Source organism: Bubalus bubalis, chromosome 17, assembly GCF_019923935.1.
Source record: "Bubalus bubalis isolate 160015118507 breed Murrah chromosome 17, NDDB_SH_1, whole genome shotgun sequence".
NCBI lineage: Eukaryota > Metazoa > Chordata > Mammalia > Artiodactyla > Bovidae > Bubalus > Bubalus bubalis.
In genome coordinates, this window is record NC_059173.1 from 9,469,079 (window position 1) to 9,488,129 (window position 19,051).

At 47.1% G+C, this 19,051-nt stretch overlaps 2 protein-coding genes across 2 annotated transcripts; one reads left to right on the forward strand and one right to left on the reverse strand.

Annotated features, from left to right (window-relative positions):
• The first annotated feature begins 1,597 nt into the window (after positions 1-1,597).
• Positions 1,598-18,825, forward strand: OASL (2'-5'-oligoadenylate synthetase like). Its single transcript, XM_045163058.1, is given in 6 exon segments — positions 1,598-1,981; positions 8,218-8,509; positions 9,923-10,098; positions 13,128-13,369; positions 17,073-17,220; positions 17,643-18,825. Coding segments are annotated over 6 exon segments (1,248 nt in total). The 5' UTR covers positions 1,598-1,789; the 3' UTR covers positions 17,841-18,825.
• Positions 9,180-9,689, reverse strand: LOC112579914 (histone H2B type 1-C/E/F/G/I-like). Its single transcript, XM_025267488.3, has one exon. The coding sequence runs from the start codon at positions 9,558-9,560 to the stop codon at positions 9,180-9,182; it is 381 nt and encodes a 126-aa protein (XP_025123273.3). The 5' UTR covers positions 9,561-9,689.
• Positions 18,826-19,051: the final 226 nt, after the last annotated feature.

The window sequence follows — 19,051 nt, forward strand, 5'->3', positions numbered from 1 at the left end:
ATAAGAAAAATAAATAATACCACATCTCCCTCCCTTTCACTGCTAATATTCTCATCCAAGCCACCACATCTCTTGTTTGGACTGTTGCAGTAACTTCTTAATGAATTCCTGCTTCTGCTCTCACCACCTCTCCCACCCTCCACTTTTAATCTAATTCTCCCACCGGGAGCCAATGTGATTCTGTTAAAAGTCCAACCATGTCCCTCTTCTGCTTGGAACTCCCCCATGGTTCCCCATTTCATTCAGTGTGAAAGCTAGTTGCTCAGTCATGTCTGACTCTTTGCCACCCTTTGAACCGTGGCCCGCCAGGCTCCTCTGTCCATGGGATTTCCCAGACAAGAATACTGGAGTGGGTAGCCATTCCCTTCTCCAGGGGATCTTTCTGACCCAGGTATCAAAGCTGGCTCTCCTGCATTACAGGCAGATTCTTTACCATCTGAGCCATCAGGGAAGCCCATTTCATTCAGAGTAAAAGCCAGAATCTTAGTAGTCTTCAAGATCCTGCACAATTTGCCCCCAACTCTGTACTACTCAAACCTCATCCCCTCCCACTTTCCCCCCTTGATCATCCCATTTCCATCACACTGCTATTCTTCACACCCACTAGGCACACTGCTACCACAGGGCCTTTGTACTTGCTGCTCCTTCTCCCATTATTTCCTCCGACGTACATACAGCTTACTCTTTGCCTCCTTCATGTTTTGCTCAAATATTTGCTTTTCAGAACTTCCTTAACCGCCTTACTTGAGACTGACCTCCCAAATACCATCACCCCTCACTATCCACAGATGTGGAATAGAAGATGGTTTAGTTGCTAAGTCATGTCTGACTCTTGTGATCCCCATGGACTGTAGCCCACCAGGCTCTTCCATCCATGGAATTTCCCAGGCATGAATACTGGAGTGGGTTGCCATTCCTCCTCCAGGGGATCTTCCCAACTCAGAGATCGAACCCATGTTGCCTGCATTTGAGGCGGGTTCTTTACCATTGAGCCACCTGGGAAGCCTCACTAGATGTATAGTAAATGACTAATAATACTTGCATTTATTTTTTGTTTTTGGCCACGAGGCATGTGGAATCCTAGCTGCCCAGCTAGGGATCAAACCCATGCATTGGAAGCACAGAGTCTCGACCACTGGACTGCCAGGGAAGTCCAATATGTACATTTACTTAATACTTTCCCTTCTAAATATTCTCAGGCTTAATCCACACACCCTATGGGATAGGTATTATTCCTAAACCCATTTTAAGGATTATTTATGTGAAGGTCAGAGAGGTTAAGAGTCTGACAAAGGGCAGACTGGAATTCCAGAGTTTGTACTAGGGACCCTAGAATTCCCATGCTTCAGTTCAACCTAGAGCAAGTCCTGCTCTTTGTCAGCCTGTTTTGGATGACATCATAGGGGGATGGGATTGGTGGATACCATCCAACTGGAGGAGTTGCCTCTTTCAGGGCCATCCTCAAGCCAATGTCAGTTTGCAACTTATAAAAAGAAAACTAACAGTTGAGACATGAAACCTGCCACAGGAAGGGTGACTGAAAGCCACACCCATTAAGGTGGCACCTGACCTTCCAGTCATCACTCAGTATCTGGGGTGTGCCAGCCACAGTACACAGCCTCAATAAAGAGGAGCCCCAGGTCAGCCAGACACCCCTGGTTTCCTGTACACTCTGGCCCTTTATTCCACAGGGTACTGGAGAGGAGTGTCCTTAAAGAAGGGTGAGTGTGCCAGCAGATAGGTAGGTGCATAGCTGCATACCCAGCCACATGTGGTATTCTCAAGACAGATGGCAGTATCCCTGGAGCTGTTTGATACCCCAGCTTCTAGGCTGAACTCCTTTGTGGCTCAGTGCCAGCATAACATCAAGGCATGGAAAGAAGACGTGGTGAAGGCTGTGCAGTCCGTGGAGAAGTTCCTGAAGAAGCAGCACTTCCGGGGGGACCATGGGCTGGACCAGAAGGTGCTGAAGGTGATCCAGGTGAGACTGGTCCCCTCCACTTCCCAGCCAGGGCTGGGCAAAACCCAACCCGTGGGTCCATGTCTCTGAGGATGCTAGGGACCTCTTGCCTCATTATCCCTAGTCCATGCTACTGACATCTCAAGACACAGCATCCCAACACACTGCTGCCTCGAGCAGAGCAAGTTGAGTAAGGAAGCTAATAATAGTAGTGCACATTCTGGATGCACGTGCCTAAGCCCTTCACATGTACTGCCTCTAATTTGTACACCCTCTGAAGTGTGCGCCAGTCTTTCCAGTTTACAGATGAGCACAGTGCAAACTCAGTGACTTAAGATCTATAATGGCTAAATGCAATGCAAGGTCTCTGGTTGAATCTTGGTGTGAATGGACCATCCGTAGAATATAATTTGGGAACAACTGGGGAAATTTCAGTATGGCCAGAATATTAGATTTTATATGTATATATATGGGAATTTTTTTTTTTGAAGTGTAATAGTTTTGTGGTTGTGGGGGCAAATGTTCTCTTTGGTTGGACATAAATGCTAAAGTATTTATGGACAATGGTCCTTAGTTTCTGTAATTTATTTTATTATTATTATTTTTTAAGATTTTTGGATGCAGACCGTTTTTAAAGTCTTGAATTTGCTACAATATTGCTTCTGTTTTATGTTTTGGTGTTTTGGTCTCGAGACTTAGTTCCAGACCAGGGATTGAACCTGCATGCCCTGTGTTGGAAGGTGATGTCATAACCACTGGACAGTCAGGGAAGTCCCTGTAAATTACTTTAAAGTGGCTTAGTTGAAGCAAACATGGCAAGTTTAGACTTGTTGAATCTGATGGGGCGGAGGTATAAATGTTCTTTGTTTTCTCTTTCTATTTTTATGTTTACAATTTTTGATAAAGGAAAGTTTTTTTTGTTGTTGTTGTTTTTAAATGGAAGATCAGGGAGATGAGGACTTACTGAAGGTCACACAGCTGGTGGTGAAGCTGGGATTTCTTAGTCCACTCTGGGCTGCCCCCACTGAGCTTTTTCACCCCCAAACCCTTTCAGGAGCTGCCTCTCGTCACCTCTGGTCCTAACTAGGATAATACTCCAAGCGGATCAAAACTAGAAAGGTGTGATGAGAAAAAATTACTTTTGAGGTGTGATGAGGAAAAACAAAAAAACAATTTTCTTTTTCTGAGTTGCTGCCTAGGCGCCTTACAATATGATGATCCTGCTAACACCAAAAGTCCAGAGTCTGGACCTTTAGATAAATTTTGGGCACCCTGCAAGTTTATGCTTTGCTTCTCCTGGTAGAACCTTTTAAAATAACCAGTTATTAGGCTTCACCGGCGGTCTGGTGGTTAAGACTCTGAACTCCTACTGCGGGGACACGGATTTGATTCCCGGTCAGAGAAATTCCATAAGCCACACAATGCAGCCAAAATAAATAACGAAAATTTTTTTAAGTTTTTTTTAATATAGAGTCAAGATGGACTTTTTAAATTAAAAAATAAAATAAAATAACCACTTCAAAGTTAAGCCTGCGAAACGTTAGTAACCTCTGCCCCAATCACCTTGTAAGAACTAGATGCTTTCTACCCTGCTAAATTGTGACCTGGGGAGAAGGCCTGCTCTCTCCCCAGTTCACTGAGTCCCCTTGCTTCTGGGATCTGTAGTAATAAGCCTTTTTTTAAATTAATTTTTAATGAATTTTTATTGGAGTATAGTTGCTTTAGAATGTTAGTTTCTGCTGTACAGCAAAGGGATGCAGTTGTACCTGTATATATATCCACTCCGTTTGACATTTCCTTCCCATTTAGGTCACCACAGAGCACTGAGTAGAGTTCCCTGAGCTGTACAGTAGGTCCTCAATAGTTATCTGTTTGTGTAAGTAATAAATCTTATACTCCACTTCCTCTGTATGGGTATACTGAAACTGTGTCTTTCCTCCAAATGGCCCCGTGAGTTTCATTACCCTACAGGGGAGCTTGCTGGGGCAGCTACCTGCCCATATGGATGGCTTGTGCCCCCTCATTCATCAAGTAAAAATCTACATATTCTTAAATTTATTTATTTATTTTATTTTTGGCTGCACTGGGGATTTTGCTATTGCACCAGGGCTTTCTCTAGTTGTGCTGCGTGGACCTCTCAACCACAGTGGCCTGTCAGGTTGCAGAGCACAGGCTCTAGGCACACGGGCTTCAGCAATGGTGGCACAGGGGCTCAGTTGCCCCACTGCATAGGGGATCTTCCCGGACTAGGGATCAAACCGGTGTCCCCTACATTGCAAGGCAGATTCTTAACCACTGGACTACTAGGGAAACCCTACATGTTCTTAATTCAATCCACCAGCTTCAGCTTCCCAACATGAAAGGTCCTGGAGGCAGACAGTCTCAGCCAATCCTTCCTGTAAACGCTAAGGAAACTGAGGCAGAGAGGGTGAGAAACTTTCCACATTCACACAGCAAGCTGGTACAGGCAAGACTAGCACTAGGACTCCTGACTCGAAGCTCAGTGCTCTAGTTCTGCCTTTAGGAGCAGTCGCTTGAGGGAAGGATCTAGAAGCCGCAGGCCCCTGTTACTTTGTAACTCTCAAACCCAGCACCCAGAGCCTGAAGCCATGCGATTTAGAAGTGAGACACCGTACATTCTGACATGAGGCGTGGGCTTGACTCTTGGCTTCTTCCCTCACTAGCCAGGTGACCTTGGAGTCACAGTCTTGTCTCTCAAACCCTCAGTCTCAGTCTTCTCATGTGTAATTGGGATGACATCACCGGCATCGCAGTGGGGGTGGGGGGCAAGGGTTCCCCAGTGGCTCAGTGGTAAAGAATCTGCCTGCCAATACAGGAGACTCAGATTCCATCTCTGGGTCAGGAAGATCCCCTGGAGGAGGAAATGGCAACCCACTCCAGCATTCTTTTTTTTATATAATTTTATTTATTTATTTTTGGCTGTGCTCTGGGTCTTCGTTGCAGCATGGGCTTTCCTCTGGTTGTGGGTATCAGGGGCTACTCTCCATTGCAATGTAGTTTTCTCATTGTGGTGTCATCTCTTGTTGCAGAGCACGGGCTCCAGGGCACACCGGCTTCAGTAGTTGTGGCACGAGGGCTCGGTAGTTGCAGCTCCCGGGCTGTAGAGCACAGGCTCAATAGTTGTGGCACATGAGGTTAGTTGCTCTGTGGCATGTGGGATCTTACTGGACCAGGAATTGAATCTGCATCTCCTGCATTAACAGATGGATGCTTTACCACTGGTCCATCAGGGAAAGCCCCCACTCCAGTATTCTTGCCTGGAGAATCTCCATGGACAGAGGAACCTGGTGGGCTGTAGTCTATGGGGTCCCAAAGAATCAGACACAACTGAGCAACTGAGCACACACCCACACCATCATCATCATCTCTCCCTCGTCAACCAAATAGAGTGGTGCAGGCTAAATGATTAGTCAATGTTCAAAAACAAAAGCATTGTTATCAACTTTTGCTCGAGTGTTCTTCTGGGCCTGGAGCACCAGTATGACTCCTTCCAGACCAAACCCACTCCACCCCACCAGCCCTGAGAATAACGCAGATGGCATGGGGCAAGTGAGTGGGACGGAAGGATGTCTCAAACATGAGTTTTGATGGCAGGAAGTGGTATTAACCCAGCCCTCAAATCCTGCCTGCAACCTTCTCCAATCTTGAAACTAATAAATAATAGAGACACCCAAAGAGCAACGGCCATTGAGAAATTAGCACTTTATTTGGGCTTTAAACCCTCTGCCCTCCCATGAAAATCTGGTGAGCTGTGCTGGCCCATATGAGTGAATGCTTATCCTTGGGTTAGAATAGGTTTAGACCGGAGCAAATCATACAGCCTGCTCTAGAATGTTCTTCCCTCTCTGCCCATATCTTCCCACTGGGAAAGGTAGGAAGGGCACAGCCTTCAAGGGGTTGTGGCTTTCTTCGGCACACAGAGTGCCATCCCCAATGCTCTCACATGGGGCAGAAAGGCTGACTCTGAATGCAGGTGGAGAAAGAAAAATGGAAAAGAAAAAGGAGGACTTCCTTGGAGGTCCAGTGGTTAAGACTCCCACGCTTCCAATGCAAGGGATGTGGATTCAATCAATCCAGGGATTGATTCCTGGATTCCTGGATGGGGAACTAAAATCCTGCATGCCACATGGTGAGGCCAAAAACAAAGGAAGAAGAAAATAAAGATGTCAGACTTCTCTTCCACAGAAGCAGGGCCTGGCACGTAGACTTGGGTCACTGGAAATAAAGAGGCAGAAGAACCACACCCTGTGTTCTGACCTCTGTCTGATTGTGACCATGACTCCTGGTTATGAGTCCATGGCAAATCAGTTAACCCCCAATTGCCTCCTTTTTTTCATCTGTACAATGGGGATAATTATCCTAGTCCCTCCACCTCAACTGGGCGCTTCCCTGATGGCTCAGCAGGTAAAGACTCTACCTGCAATGCAGGAGACACAGGAGACTTGGGTTTGATCCCTGGGTTGGGACAATATCCTGGGGATGGAAAATGGCAACCCACTCCAGTATTCTTGCCTGAAAAGGCTCATGGACAGAGGAACCTGGCAGGCAATAGTCCGTGGGGTCGCAAAGACTCAGACACGACTGAGAGACTGACACACACCGCCACAATTAGTGAGAGTGAGGATTAAAAGACTGTTTGTATAAAAGACTTTCAGTGGTGCTGGACACAGTGAGGGCTCAGCTGGTGGCAGCTGGGTCATAGTCAATGTTCAGTGATTCCACCCACCAGCAGAGGTAACCCACCTGAGGTCTGATACATCTGTGGCAATTCCACCTCTCCATCCCGAGTGAGAAAGAGAGAAAGCCAAAGAGTTGGGGGCCTTGTATACCAGAGGCCACAGGACTGGAGAGCAAGTCCAGGATCTCGGAACATCAAAAAGACCCCTTCAAAATCATTCAGCTCAGTCTCCTTCAATTCTGCCTGAAGCTCAGGCAGAAGAGGTGATCTAAGTCAACTTGAGAAAGAGAAGGAAGAGAGCTATATGGCTGACTTCCTGTGTAACCGCACACTGCAAGCACTTGACACACATAGTCTTATCGAATCCTCCCAAAACCCGGTGACTCGTGTGCTATCGTTACTCTGAGATGACTGACGAGGAACAGGGGCAAGAGGGGAAGTCAAGATTAGGCTGCCCCATTCCCAGCCCATGGCTCTGATCCACCAAGAAACCCTGTGCCCCCTTTTTATTGAAAAAAATTTTTTTTGCTGAAGTAGAGTTGCTTTACAATGTTATGTTTTTTTCTGCTGTCCAACAAAGTGAGTCAGCCATACGTATACATATAGCCCCTCCATCCTGAACCTCCCTCCCATTCTTTTCATCCCACCCAGCTAGATCACCAAGGGCATGCATGTGTGCTAAGTCACTTCTGTCGTGTCTGATTCTTTGCGACACTATGGACCATAGCCCGCCAGGATCCCCTATCTACGGGATTCTCCAGGCAAGAATACTGGAGTGGTTTGCCATTCCCTTCTCCAGGGGATCTTCCTGACTCAGGGATGGAACCCATGTCTCCTGCATTGGCAGGCAGATTCTTTACTACTAGCACCAACTGGGAAGCCCCTAGGTCTCCACACCCTTTTTTTAATGACATAAAATTATGCCAGTGCAGGAGATGCTAAGAGACACAAGTTCGATCCCTGGGTTGGGAAGATCCCCTGGAGGAGGGCAGGTGGAGTATTGCAGGTGGAGTCTTTACCTGCTGAGCCATCAGGGAAGCGCCCAGTTGAGGTGGAGGGACTAGGATAATTATCCCCATTGTCCCTGGAGAATCCTATGGACAGAGAAGCCGGGCAGGTTATACAGTCCACAGGGTCCCACAGGGTCAGACAAGACTGCAGTGACTTTGCACACACACACAGAGCACAGAATTATTCAGACCTGCCCCTCCCATCCCCCAGAACCCTCCAACTGTCACCCTGTAGAGGATGACGGTTTCCTTGAAGTGGGGATCACTCTTGAAGATAAGGCTGAGTCTCAGAAGCAAGGCAGTGGAGTAAGTAAGAAACATGGGTTGTGGAGTCCGGCTGCCTGGGTTTGACACATCCACTGTGTGACCCTGGGTGAGCGGCTTGCTGTCTTGACCTCTCCACTTTCCTCCCCTGTAAAGAGGTCATGTGGGTACTCCCCACCCGTCGGTGAGGCGGGTAGTGATGAATGGGATCATCCGTGGAAGAGCCCTAGGGATTCCCTGGTCCCAGCAGTGGCCTTGGGGTGATGGGACTCTGTGTTCCACAGGTGGGCTCCTTCGGGAATGGCACGGTACTCAGGAACCACGTGGAGGTGGAGCTGGTGATGTTCCTGAGCGGTTTTAGCAGCTTCCAGGAGGAAGCCAGCAACCACAATCACCACGAGCACGTTCTGAGCATGCTCTGTGAAAAGCTCACGGATTGCCCGGATCTGCTTCACCTCCAGCCCCAGAACCTGAGGCTGGTCCACGGAGTCACCTCTGCTGTCGCCTTTGCCATTCAGACCTGGGAGATGGAAGAGCAAGTCACTGTCACCATCGTGCCGGCCTTCAGGGTCCTGAGTAAGGGAAAGCCCACCTGACTCACACACCTGCCCTCCCCAGGGGGGTACCCACAGCTGCTTCACCTCTCCTTTGCGGCCACGTGCAGACACCTGCATGCACCCATTCAACCCACATCCCGTGCTCGGTGCTGGGCGACTGAAATGCCTGGGACTGACTCAGCTCTGGCTATCCTTGTGGTTCAATGGGGCAAACAGATTTATCAAGGAATCACGCAGATAAATACATGATTGGAGAGGAAGGGAGAGTCAAGGAAGGGAAAGCATTAGAGCAACTCCTGGGGTGACTCTGGAATACTTACCCTGGGGGTGGGTGTTTCCCCACGCTATATATAATAGTTTGCGTCATCAGCTAAACCCGAATTTCCAATCTATCCCTACCCCACCCATCTGTCTCCCCCTTTGGCAACACAGGTCTGTTCTCTAGGTCTGTGAATCTGTTTCTGCAAAACTCACTTTTCATTGTCAAGAAGGCAAGCCTTTAGTCTCTCAAGCTATGTGGTTCCAGGCTTCCCTGGAAAGTGAAAGTGAAGTCGGTCAGTCGTGTCTGACTCTTATTGACCCCATGGACTACAGCCCACCAGGCCCTCTGTCCATGGGATTTTCCAGGCATGAGTACTGGAGTGGGGTGCCATTGCCTTCTCCGTTAACAGCGGCTAGGCATATTATATTTACTTGGAGCTGGTATACTTGGTGACAGCCTTAGTGCCCTCGGACACGGCATGCTTGGCCAGCTCCCCAGGTAACAGCAAGCACACGGCCGTCTGGACCTCCCTGGATGTGATAGTCAAGCGCTTGTTGTAATGCGCCAGGCGCGATGCCTCGCCAGCGATGCGCTCGAAAATGTCGGTGACAAAGGAGTTCATGATTCCCATGGCCTTGGACGAGATGCTGGTGTCCGGATGGACTTGCTTCAGCACCTTGTACACGTACATGGAGTAGCTCTCCTTGCGGCTGCGCTTGCGCTTCTTGCCGTCCTTCTTCTGGGCCTTGGTCACAGCTTTTTTAGAGCCCTTTTTAGGGGCAGGAGCAGACTTAGCCGGTTCAGGCATGTCTATAATGACAACACCCAACAACACAGAAAGATCTTGAAAGGCTTCCCTGGAGAGATACTCAAATGAATTAGCAGTCTCCTGAGAGCTTCCCCACGGGCTCAGCGGTAAAGAATCCGCCTGCCAATAGAGGAGACATGAATTCGACCCCTGGGTCAAGAAGATCCCCTGGAGGAAGAAATGGCAATCCACTCCAGTATTCTTGCCTGGGAAATTCCATGGACAGAGGAGCCTGGTGAACTATAGTCTACGGCGTCACTAGAAGTCGGACATGACTTAATGACTAAACAACAAAAACCCTTGAGGACTTATTAGCAACTGGGGCTTTCTAAGCCCTCACTGTCTCCCCTTTGTCTCCTCAGGGCCTTCTGTTCCCAACTTTTAGCCCTCCCCAGAGGTCTATGTGAGACTGATTAAGGCCTGCTGTACTCTTGGACAGTTCTCCCCATCCTTCAGCGAGCTGCAGAGAAACTTCGTGAAATACAAGCCAACCAAGCTGAAGAGCCTCCTGCGGCTGGCAAAACACTGGTACCTGGAGGTGAGGAGGCTGCCTGATGGGGGCAAGAGCAGAAGATGGGGGAGGGAGGGGAAGAAAAGGCAGGAACCAGACTTGTCATCAGGGGGATACTGTGAGGAGGGGCAACGGTTGTGGGGAGAGGATTTAGTTAGTTACCTGTTTTATGACAAGCTACTTTTTAGATTTCACATAGGATGTCTACATGGTACCAAAGGGTATTTCCAAATACCCAGATGAGCAGAGTCATCTCCGCTTATGAAAGGAAGACTCAGAAACAAACAAAAAATGAGAAAGAAAGAAAAAAAATGATTTCTTATTTTAAAAAAATTGGTAAGAGTCAGAGTTTAGACTGGTTTAACCAAAAAAGAAAAAAATACCAAAAAAGAAAAAAATAGTATTTAAAGATAAAAATCAAGATACTATGAAAGTTTAAGTTAGTATGTGTATGGTGGATAAATAGCATTTTCTTACATATTATCACCTCAACAAAGGTTGTGATGTATCTTCAGATATTAGCAACACTGAAGTCAAGAAGGAAATTGGTTTTTTTGGCCAGTCAGTCACTTAAACAGGAAATGATCCAAAGTTTTGTGGATTTGAAGAGATGGAACTCAAAAGAATGATCTGTTTGTTTTGTTTGTTTGGCAAAGTGTACAAAGTGTTTTCTTCCTGAATACGACATGCACATTTATTGGCAATGTCCACAGAAAAACATACCAGCTTTATTTCTATAGCCCTTTCTTTGTACAAGTCTCTGCCTCTGAGGGACTTCTCCAGCGGTCCAGTGGTTAAGACTCCACGTTTGCACTGCAGGGGTATTTGGCTCCATCCCTGGTCAGGGAACCACGGTCCCCACAGGGCCTAAAAACTAACAGCCTAAAAGACTCTGCCTCTAAGACAAGATGTTGGCTGCATATGGTTTTTTGAAAGTTTCTTGACTCAGTATTATTCATTTGATGTTTTCTTTTATTTGAGAATTTTTATTTAACCAAGTGTTACAAGACGTGTTGATCAATCCTTAAGGACACAAAGAGTTCATATTATACATTAAACAGAACTAGAGTCCTGTGATGCTAAAAAGGTTATTAGTTCATTTTTATCTGGAGACTTTGTAACATCCCAGGAGTTATCATTTACTATTATGATTCAAAAGTATTTTTTGATTCTTACCAATTCATCCACTGAGGCCAAGGAATGTGTAAGTTAGATTCTCTGGGTTTTATTTGATTTCACCAAATCTTAACTGTAAGAATATCACTGATCTCAGAGATGTCCAAGTTTGTGCATGCTCACGCACAAAGTCATTTAAAAAAATTTTTTTTGAGATGTCAGTTGGAATAATTTATCATTTAAGTTTGTACTATGTATAGCCATATACTGAGGGTGAGTGAGTGAAGTTGCTCAGTCATGTCTGACTCTGCGACCCCATGGACTGTTGCCTACCAGGCTCCTCCATCCATGGGATTTTCCAGGCAAGAATACTGCAGTGGGTTGCCATTTCCTTCTCCAATACTGAGGGTAGGAGATAAAGAAAGAAAGCTTTGTCTCCCCCCGACCACCTCATATAGCCATCAAAAATAGAACATTAACCTGGGTAGTTTTTTAGAAATTAGAAAAAATTCTAATTTTTTTCTTTTTGTTTTTTAATTGAGAGTAACAGAAAAACCAACTCTAATGGGCTTAACCAATAAAGAGAATTATCAGCTCATGTGTGAAAACCTACAACAGTGGAGAGAGCTTCAGGCATTGTTTGGTGAAGGCTCCAGCTCTGTTTCTCTGTAATTCTCTTGTGTGTGCGTGTGTGCTAAGTTGCTTCAAGTCACATCTGAGTCTTTGTGACCACATGGACTGTAGCCCACTAGGCTCCTTTGTCCATGGGATTCTCCAAGCAAGAATACTAGAGTGGGTTGCCATTTCCTCCTCCAGGGGATCTTCCCGACCAAGGGATGGAACCGCATCTCTTGTGTCTCCTGCATTGGCAGGCAGGTTCTTTACCACTAGTACCATCTGGAACAGCTTCTCTCAATATTATATGTCAACTTGGTCCCCAAGCTGGTTTCCCTCATGGTGGCAAAATGGCCACATCTGTTCCTGCCCTCACATTCACTTAGACTTCTCTTCTCTCAACCACAGAACAAAAGAACTAGATTTGACTCAAATTGAACCAGCTTAGATCACCAGGCATCTCTTGAACCAACCACTTGGCAAGGGGGAATAGGTTTATCCTCGTGATCCTGTCCAGTCAGAGCCAACCCTGGAGATGAGGATTGGGCCAATCGCATCCAAACAGCATGGCCACTAAACAATGGGGGAGAAGACATGCCTATTAGAGAAGCAACCCCAACATTCACTACAGATTCTCAGCTATTACCTAGTCCTGGAGGAGCCTGGCAGGCTACAGTCCACGGGGTCGAAAAGAATCAGACCCGACTTAGCAACTAAACAGCAATGATAACATAGTCGCCCAACACACACACAAACACATTTTTTTCCTCTTTAGCTAAGAAGATTTTTCTTTAAAAGAAATCTCCCGGAAGCCCAAATAGATTAAAATAGAGTTATTTCGGTTGGGGTGCTGGTGACAGAGCCCAACCTGCTGACTCCCTTTTTTCTCTTCTAAGTGTTTATCTGTTTGGCTGCACCAGCTCTTAGTTGCAGCATGCAGCATCTTTTGCCTTCACTGTGGCATGATCTCTAGTTATGGCATGTGGGATCTAGGTTTCCTGACCAGGGACGGAACCTGGGAGCATGGCATCTTAGCTATTGGACCACCAGGAAAGTCCCTGCTCACTCCTTGGGATACTTCTTCATCACTCCATTCCGGAAGTTATGTCAAGTACAGTTTGAAACCCACTGGACTCACCCAGTTGCTTAATTTTAAGATGGGGAAACCCAATTAAGGCCAGAGAGGAAAAGTGACTTGGCCAAGAATACGCTGCCAGTAGGTAGCAAAGCTGGGACAAGAACTTGGATTTTTCCAGTTTTGGGTCCAACGTCATCCTTCTAAGGAATCTTGGGATCTCTCTCTCTCTTCCCATGTCTTTCAGTAGTATATGAAAGCCAAGTGCCCTAGGGCGGAGCTGCCCCCAATGTATGCCCTTGAGCTACTGACCGTCTATGCCTGGGAAACGGGTACTGAGGAGAAAGAGCGTTTCAGGTTGGACAAAGGCCTGATCACTGTGCTGCTGCTGCTCACGAAGTATCAGCATCTCTGCATCTACTGGACCAAGTACTACACGTTGCAGAACCCGGTCATTGAGGACTTTGTCAGAAACCAGCTCAAAGAAAAGAGGTACTGGATCGTCGCATGCCAGCCACATCTCAGAGAAAGAGAATTAAGGGAAAGGTGGTATCGAGTTTCCTGGGTGGGTTTTATTTTATATATAAAATCAGTATATATAATATATATATTTAAAGATTTGTCTATTTTATGGTTTGGCTGTGCTGAGTTTTGTTGGTGCACATGCGCTTCTCCCACTTGCTGCGAGGGGGGTGCCCTCTAGCTGCGGTTCAGAGGCTTCTCACGGCAGTGGCTTCTCTTAGTTGTGGAGTGCTGGCTCTAGGGTGCACGGGCTTCAGTAGCTGTGGCTACTACGGGCTTCACTGCATGTATAATTTTCCTGGACCAAGGATAGACCCTGTGTCCCCTGCATCGCAAGGCTGATTCTTAACCACTGGACCACCAGGGAAGCCTGGGTGGACTTTATTAAATAGAAAAGCAGATATCTCACCCCGACACAGCTGACATCTCAAGCTGATTGATTGCCTTTCAAATCGCCAGGCCCTTAGGGGCTATAAGCCTTTTCCTTATTCCTTGAGCTATCACTCCACTCTACGTTAATCCTCTTGCCCTCAGAAGACCATTTCAGTGTTTTTTCCCAACATGAGAAACTAAAAAGAACCACGGAGACCCAAGTTAAATCCCAGCTCTGCCATTTTCTCATCTCTGTAAGCCTCCATTCCTCATCTGTAAAACAGGAGTTGTTGTTGTCCAGCTCTTTCGAGACCCCATGGACTATAGCTTGCCAGGCTCCTCTGTCCATTGGATTTCCAAGGCAAGAATACTGGAGTGTTTTGCCATTTCCTTCCCAGCAGATCTTCCCAATCCAGGGATTGAACACATCTCCTCCATTGGCAGGCAGATTCTTTACCGATGAGCCACCACGGAAGCCCAACACAGGAGTAATTGGCACCAGCCATGCAGGACTCTTAGGATAGTCAGAGAAAATATACATAAAGGGCAACTGTATCTAGTCTATGATAGATGCCAGCTAAATGTTCAGTATTGTAACACACATTGCTTGTACCCATTTGTATCCTCTGGGCCTTTACCATTTCAGGGAAGGTTGGTTCAACCTCCAGCTGTCGGCACCTATGTCCCTTTGCCTGTGGGTTTTCAGCTTCCCTTAGTGACTGGTGGGGATTGGTGTGTAAATACCTCAGCTCCCTGCCATCTCAGATGGAGGGACTCTTTCTGGGTCATGTGTTCTACACTAGTTCTCAGAGTCCAAGCCCCAGATGCTCACAGGGATAATTACCTTGATGCATATCTTTTATTGGCATCCTTCCCGTCCCTATCTCACTTTCCCACTTGCTCCTGGCACCTCCTTCCAAATAAATGACTTGCACTCAAATCCTCATCTTAGGTTTTGCTCCTGGGAGAACCCAGCCTGAGACAACTCTTTGTACTAGAAGCTTTAGGTCATTGTAAGCAATATCATAAGAATATTTATTGTTCCCTCATGTGAGTGTCCAGAGAAGGCAATGGCACCCCACTCCAGTACTCTTGCCTGGAAAATCCCATGGACAGAGGAGCCTCGGTCCATGAGGTCGCTAAGAGTCGGACATGACTGAGCGACTTCACTTTCACTTTTCACTTTCATGCATTGGAGAAGGAAATGGCAACCCACTCCAGTGTTCTTGCCTGGAGAATCCCAGGGACGGGGGAGCCTGGTGGGCTGCCATCTATGGGGTCGCACAGAGTCGGACACGACTGAAGCGACTTAGCAGCAGCAGCAGCAGCAGCAGCATGTGAGTGTCAGGTCTTTTTTTTTTTTTTAACAAGAAAGAGTAACCAGGTCTCCTTATGAAAAGACAGTTTATTGTACGGATGCCCCGAATATTGACCTAGGAAAACCATTGGGACCTGAGGCAAACTAGTATAGACTCCTCCTGTCATTCCTTCTCACGGCCCATGTGCTTCCTCCCCTCTCACTGCCTCTGTTTCTCTCTCCATACCTGCCCTGCTCCCCTCTTACTCCAAGGTGATGAGGAACATCCATTATTTCTGGTCCAAACTCCAGAGGGAACTAATTTGATTACTAGGCAGAGGCTCCACATGCCAGCTCACCTGGTGGGTCACTTGGATCAGGTGAGTTGAATCCACAGGACAGAGTGGCACTGCTCCCTGACTCCATCAGGCAGGAGCATTTCGGGGAGCCAGGGATGCTGAGGGTTGAAAGCATGGAGCCTAAAGTGTCCAGTTCATGTCACTAGCATGCTAACACATTCTGTCACTTAGATAAAGTCTCAGCTGCTGCCTAAGTCAAAAGTTCCTGGGGCACAAGGGCCAGGTCTTGGGACTTCCCTGGTGATCCAGTAATTAATGCTCCATGCTCCCAATGCAGGGAGCCTGGGTTTGATCCCTAGTCAGGGAACTAGATCCCACAAGTCACAACTAAAAAGAACCCCACGTACCGCAGCCAAGATCCTATGTGCCACAATGAAAACTGGCAGACCACAACTAAGACCCAGCTCAGCCAAATAAAACAACAGGAAACCACACAAGGGCTAGGGCTTCATCATGGGCTTGACATCCAAGACCTATGGTCACCCCATGCAACCTCAGTCAGCTGTTAGACCCCTTCAAGCCAGTAGTCTTTAAAATATCTATTCAACAGTCAATTAGAGGAGAGACACTTGGAAGCTCAACCTCCCCTCCGTTGAGGCAGAGGAGATGGATCAGAATCCCATGTTCAGGTTGGGAGAACCTAGGGAGGTCTGTGCCTCAGTTTTCTCATCTGTAAAGTGGGGAGAAATTACCATCATCATCATCACCACCACCATCATTGCCATACCTTAGAGAATTGTTGCAGGGATTACAATAGGTTACTTAGAGATTGACCCCGTGCCTCAGGACACGTCAGTAAATGGTACCAGCGGTATTGTTATCGTCCAAAGCAATTCAGAAGCTCTAGGTTTGAACTCATTTACGTAGTCTGTTCAGCAAAGTGAAAGCTCTGAACTTAAGAGGCCCACACGCTGGTGTGGTCTGCCTGAGGGACCGCTATTCTTGTTCCATCATGGCTTTAGGGGTCTCAACCTCTGTACACCTCAAAGATTCCTTACAAACACCTAAAATACTCTCCCCAAGAGGAATTTACTTCAAGCATTTATTCATTTATTTCGACCACACTGGGACTTAGTTGTGGCATTTAGTCAGGATCTTCGATGGTAGTTGCTGCCTGCGGGATCTTTACTTGCAGCATGCAAGATCTAGTTCCCTGACTGAGGGTGAACCCAGGCCCCCTGCGCTGAGAGTGCAGTCTTAGCCACTGGGCCACCAGGGAAGTCCTGAGGAATTCTTGGAAACAACCCTCTTCACTCTGTTGCTGCTGCTGCTCAGTCGCTCAGGCAAGTCTGACTCTTTGTGACCCCACAGACTGTAGCCCCCTAAGGCTCCTCTGTCCAGGTGATTTCCCAGGTAAGAATATTGGAGTGGGTTGCCATTTCCTCCTCCAGGGGATCTTCCTGACCCAGAAATCGAATCCAGGCCTCCTGAGTCTCCTGCATTGGCAGGCGGATTCCTTATCATTGAGCCACCTGGGAAGCCCTTGTCATTGTATTACTCTCTGGCAATATTTGTGGACCCTCTTGGACTGACGACCCTGGGCTCTGAACACAGCAGATGCTCAGATGATTGCCAAGAAGATTTCTTTCTGGCCTTCAGGCTTCCAAACAAGAAAGAACCTGGGCTCCCTCTCTCTGTGTTGCAGGCCCATCATCTTGGATCCGGCTGACTCCACCTACAATGTGGCAACAGGCTACAGATGGGATATAGTGGCTCAGAGTGCCCGACATTGCCTGAAACAGTCCTGTTGCTATGACAACAATGAGACATGCATCCCCAACTGGAAACTGAAGGTAATGTCTCCTCTCTGGCTGCCAGAGGCTAGAAGTTCAGAATGAGCTACTGGTGGCTCAGTGGAAAAGAATCCACCTGCCAGTGCAGGAGACACAGGTTTGATCCCTGGGTCCACAAGATCCCCTGGAGAAGGAAATGGCAACCCACTCCAGTATTCTTGCCTGGGAAATCCCATGGACAGAGGAGCCTGGTGGGTTTCAATCCATAGGGTCGCAAAGGGTCGAACATGACTTAGCAACCAAACAAAATGCAGCTACTGCTGTTGTAAAGACAAGGACAGGTGAAAGGCACCTTTTTTTTTTTAATGTCCATCCACACAATAGAATTTTTTTTTTAAGATTTTTTTTTTTTTAAAATGTGGACTACTTTTTTAGTCTTTATTGAATTCATTACAACTGTTGTTTCTATTTTATGTTTTCAGTTTTTCTATCACAAGGCATGTGGGATCTTAGTTCCCCAACCAGGGATCAAACCCACACTCCCTGTACTGGAAGGTGAAGTCTCAACCACCGGATCACCAGGGCAATCCCTGAAGGGCACGTTTGTCCTCAGACAGCAGAAGGTGGATTTAACCCCCCTCTGTCCTCTCCCTTCCAGTTTGCATGAGACATCAAGGTGACAGTGGAGCAGTGGGGCTGTGTGGATTTCATCATCCAGGTGAACCCTTATGAGACCATACAGAAGCTTAAAGAGAAGACCCAGTGTAAGCTGGAGTCCTCGGCCCCACAGCATCTGTCCTTCCAGGATCCTGGTGCAGAGCGACAGGTCCTCAGGAACATCTCCTCCTTGGCAGATTACAGTATCTTCTCTGACGCTCGCGTCTCTCTGCTGCAGATCGTCTCTCCTGAGATGCAGGTCTTTGTGAAGAATCCCTGCGGTGGGAGCCACACCTATGCCATTTACTCCAGCAGCTTAGTCCTTGACCTGAAGTGTCAGATTGAAGTGAGGGAGGGGCTACTCAGAAAGAAGCAACAGCTAGAGTTCCAAGGACAAGTCCTGCAGGATGAGTGGAGTTTGAGTTTCTGTGGTGTCTGAGACAGCACCACCCTCATCCTCTCCAAGAAGACAGCTGAATAGGTTCCATTTCCACCCAGTTAGTCTCCTCTGAAACATCTCCCTGTGCGTTTTTGCTGTTTAATCTAGGTCCCATGGATTTCACCTAACCTTGCCAGTAGAGGGATGACAAGGGATATGAGACTAGGTATGCAAACCAACAATAGCCAGAGCATGTTTGACAATAGAATTCTGACCCACAAGCTCTGCAGCCACCAGTCTGGAAGCCAAACCATTGTATCAATCAACTGGAAACCATCAGGATTTGATCAACAACTACTAGCTTCCCTATTCCCTCCCTTCCAATTAGGACTGATGAAAGAAATCCAAACAAGCTCCCTGACCAATCATATAGGATGCTCTGCTTCTAATTAGCCCACCTCCAGCTTCCCATGCAAACAACCTCAATCGGGGTATACCTTAAGCCTTCTCTTTATGCCATGATAAAGCTGTCTCACCTCCCTCCTTGCCTTGGTGTCTTTGCCAAAGGCAAGGGATGGTGGCTAACCCCCTGGCTATAGTGAGTTGGGAATAAATAATCTTCGTTTGTTCTCTTTCGGGTGGTCCTCGTTTATTTCCACAGGTGCTAAGGCTGTCCTGGGAGTTATAGCCTAAACATATGAGCCTCTCAACTCTGGAAAGTAAGGACTGTGCAGAAAGTGAGATAGAGATAAGGGAAGTCTGGGAGATGGAGGATGATGTAGTTTTAAAAATCCCCTCAACTTATTTACAAAATAGAAGTAGAGTCAAGGATGTAGAAAACAAACTTATGGTTAC

Excerpts from the sequence above, each read along its gene's own strand:
- LOC112579914 (XM_025267488.3), bottom strand. The coding sequence starts at position 9,560 with ATGCCTGAACCGGCTAAGTCTGCTCCTGCCCCTAAAAAGGGCTCTAAA.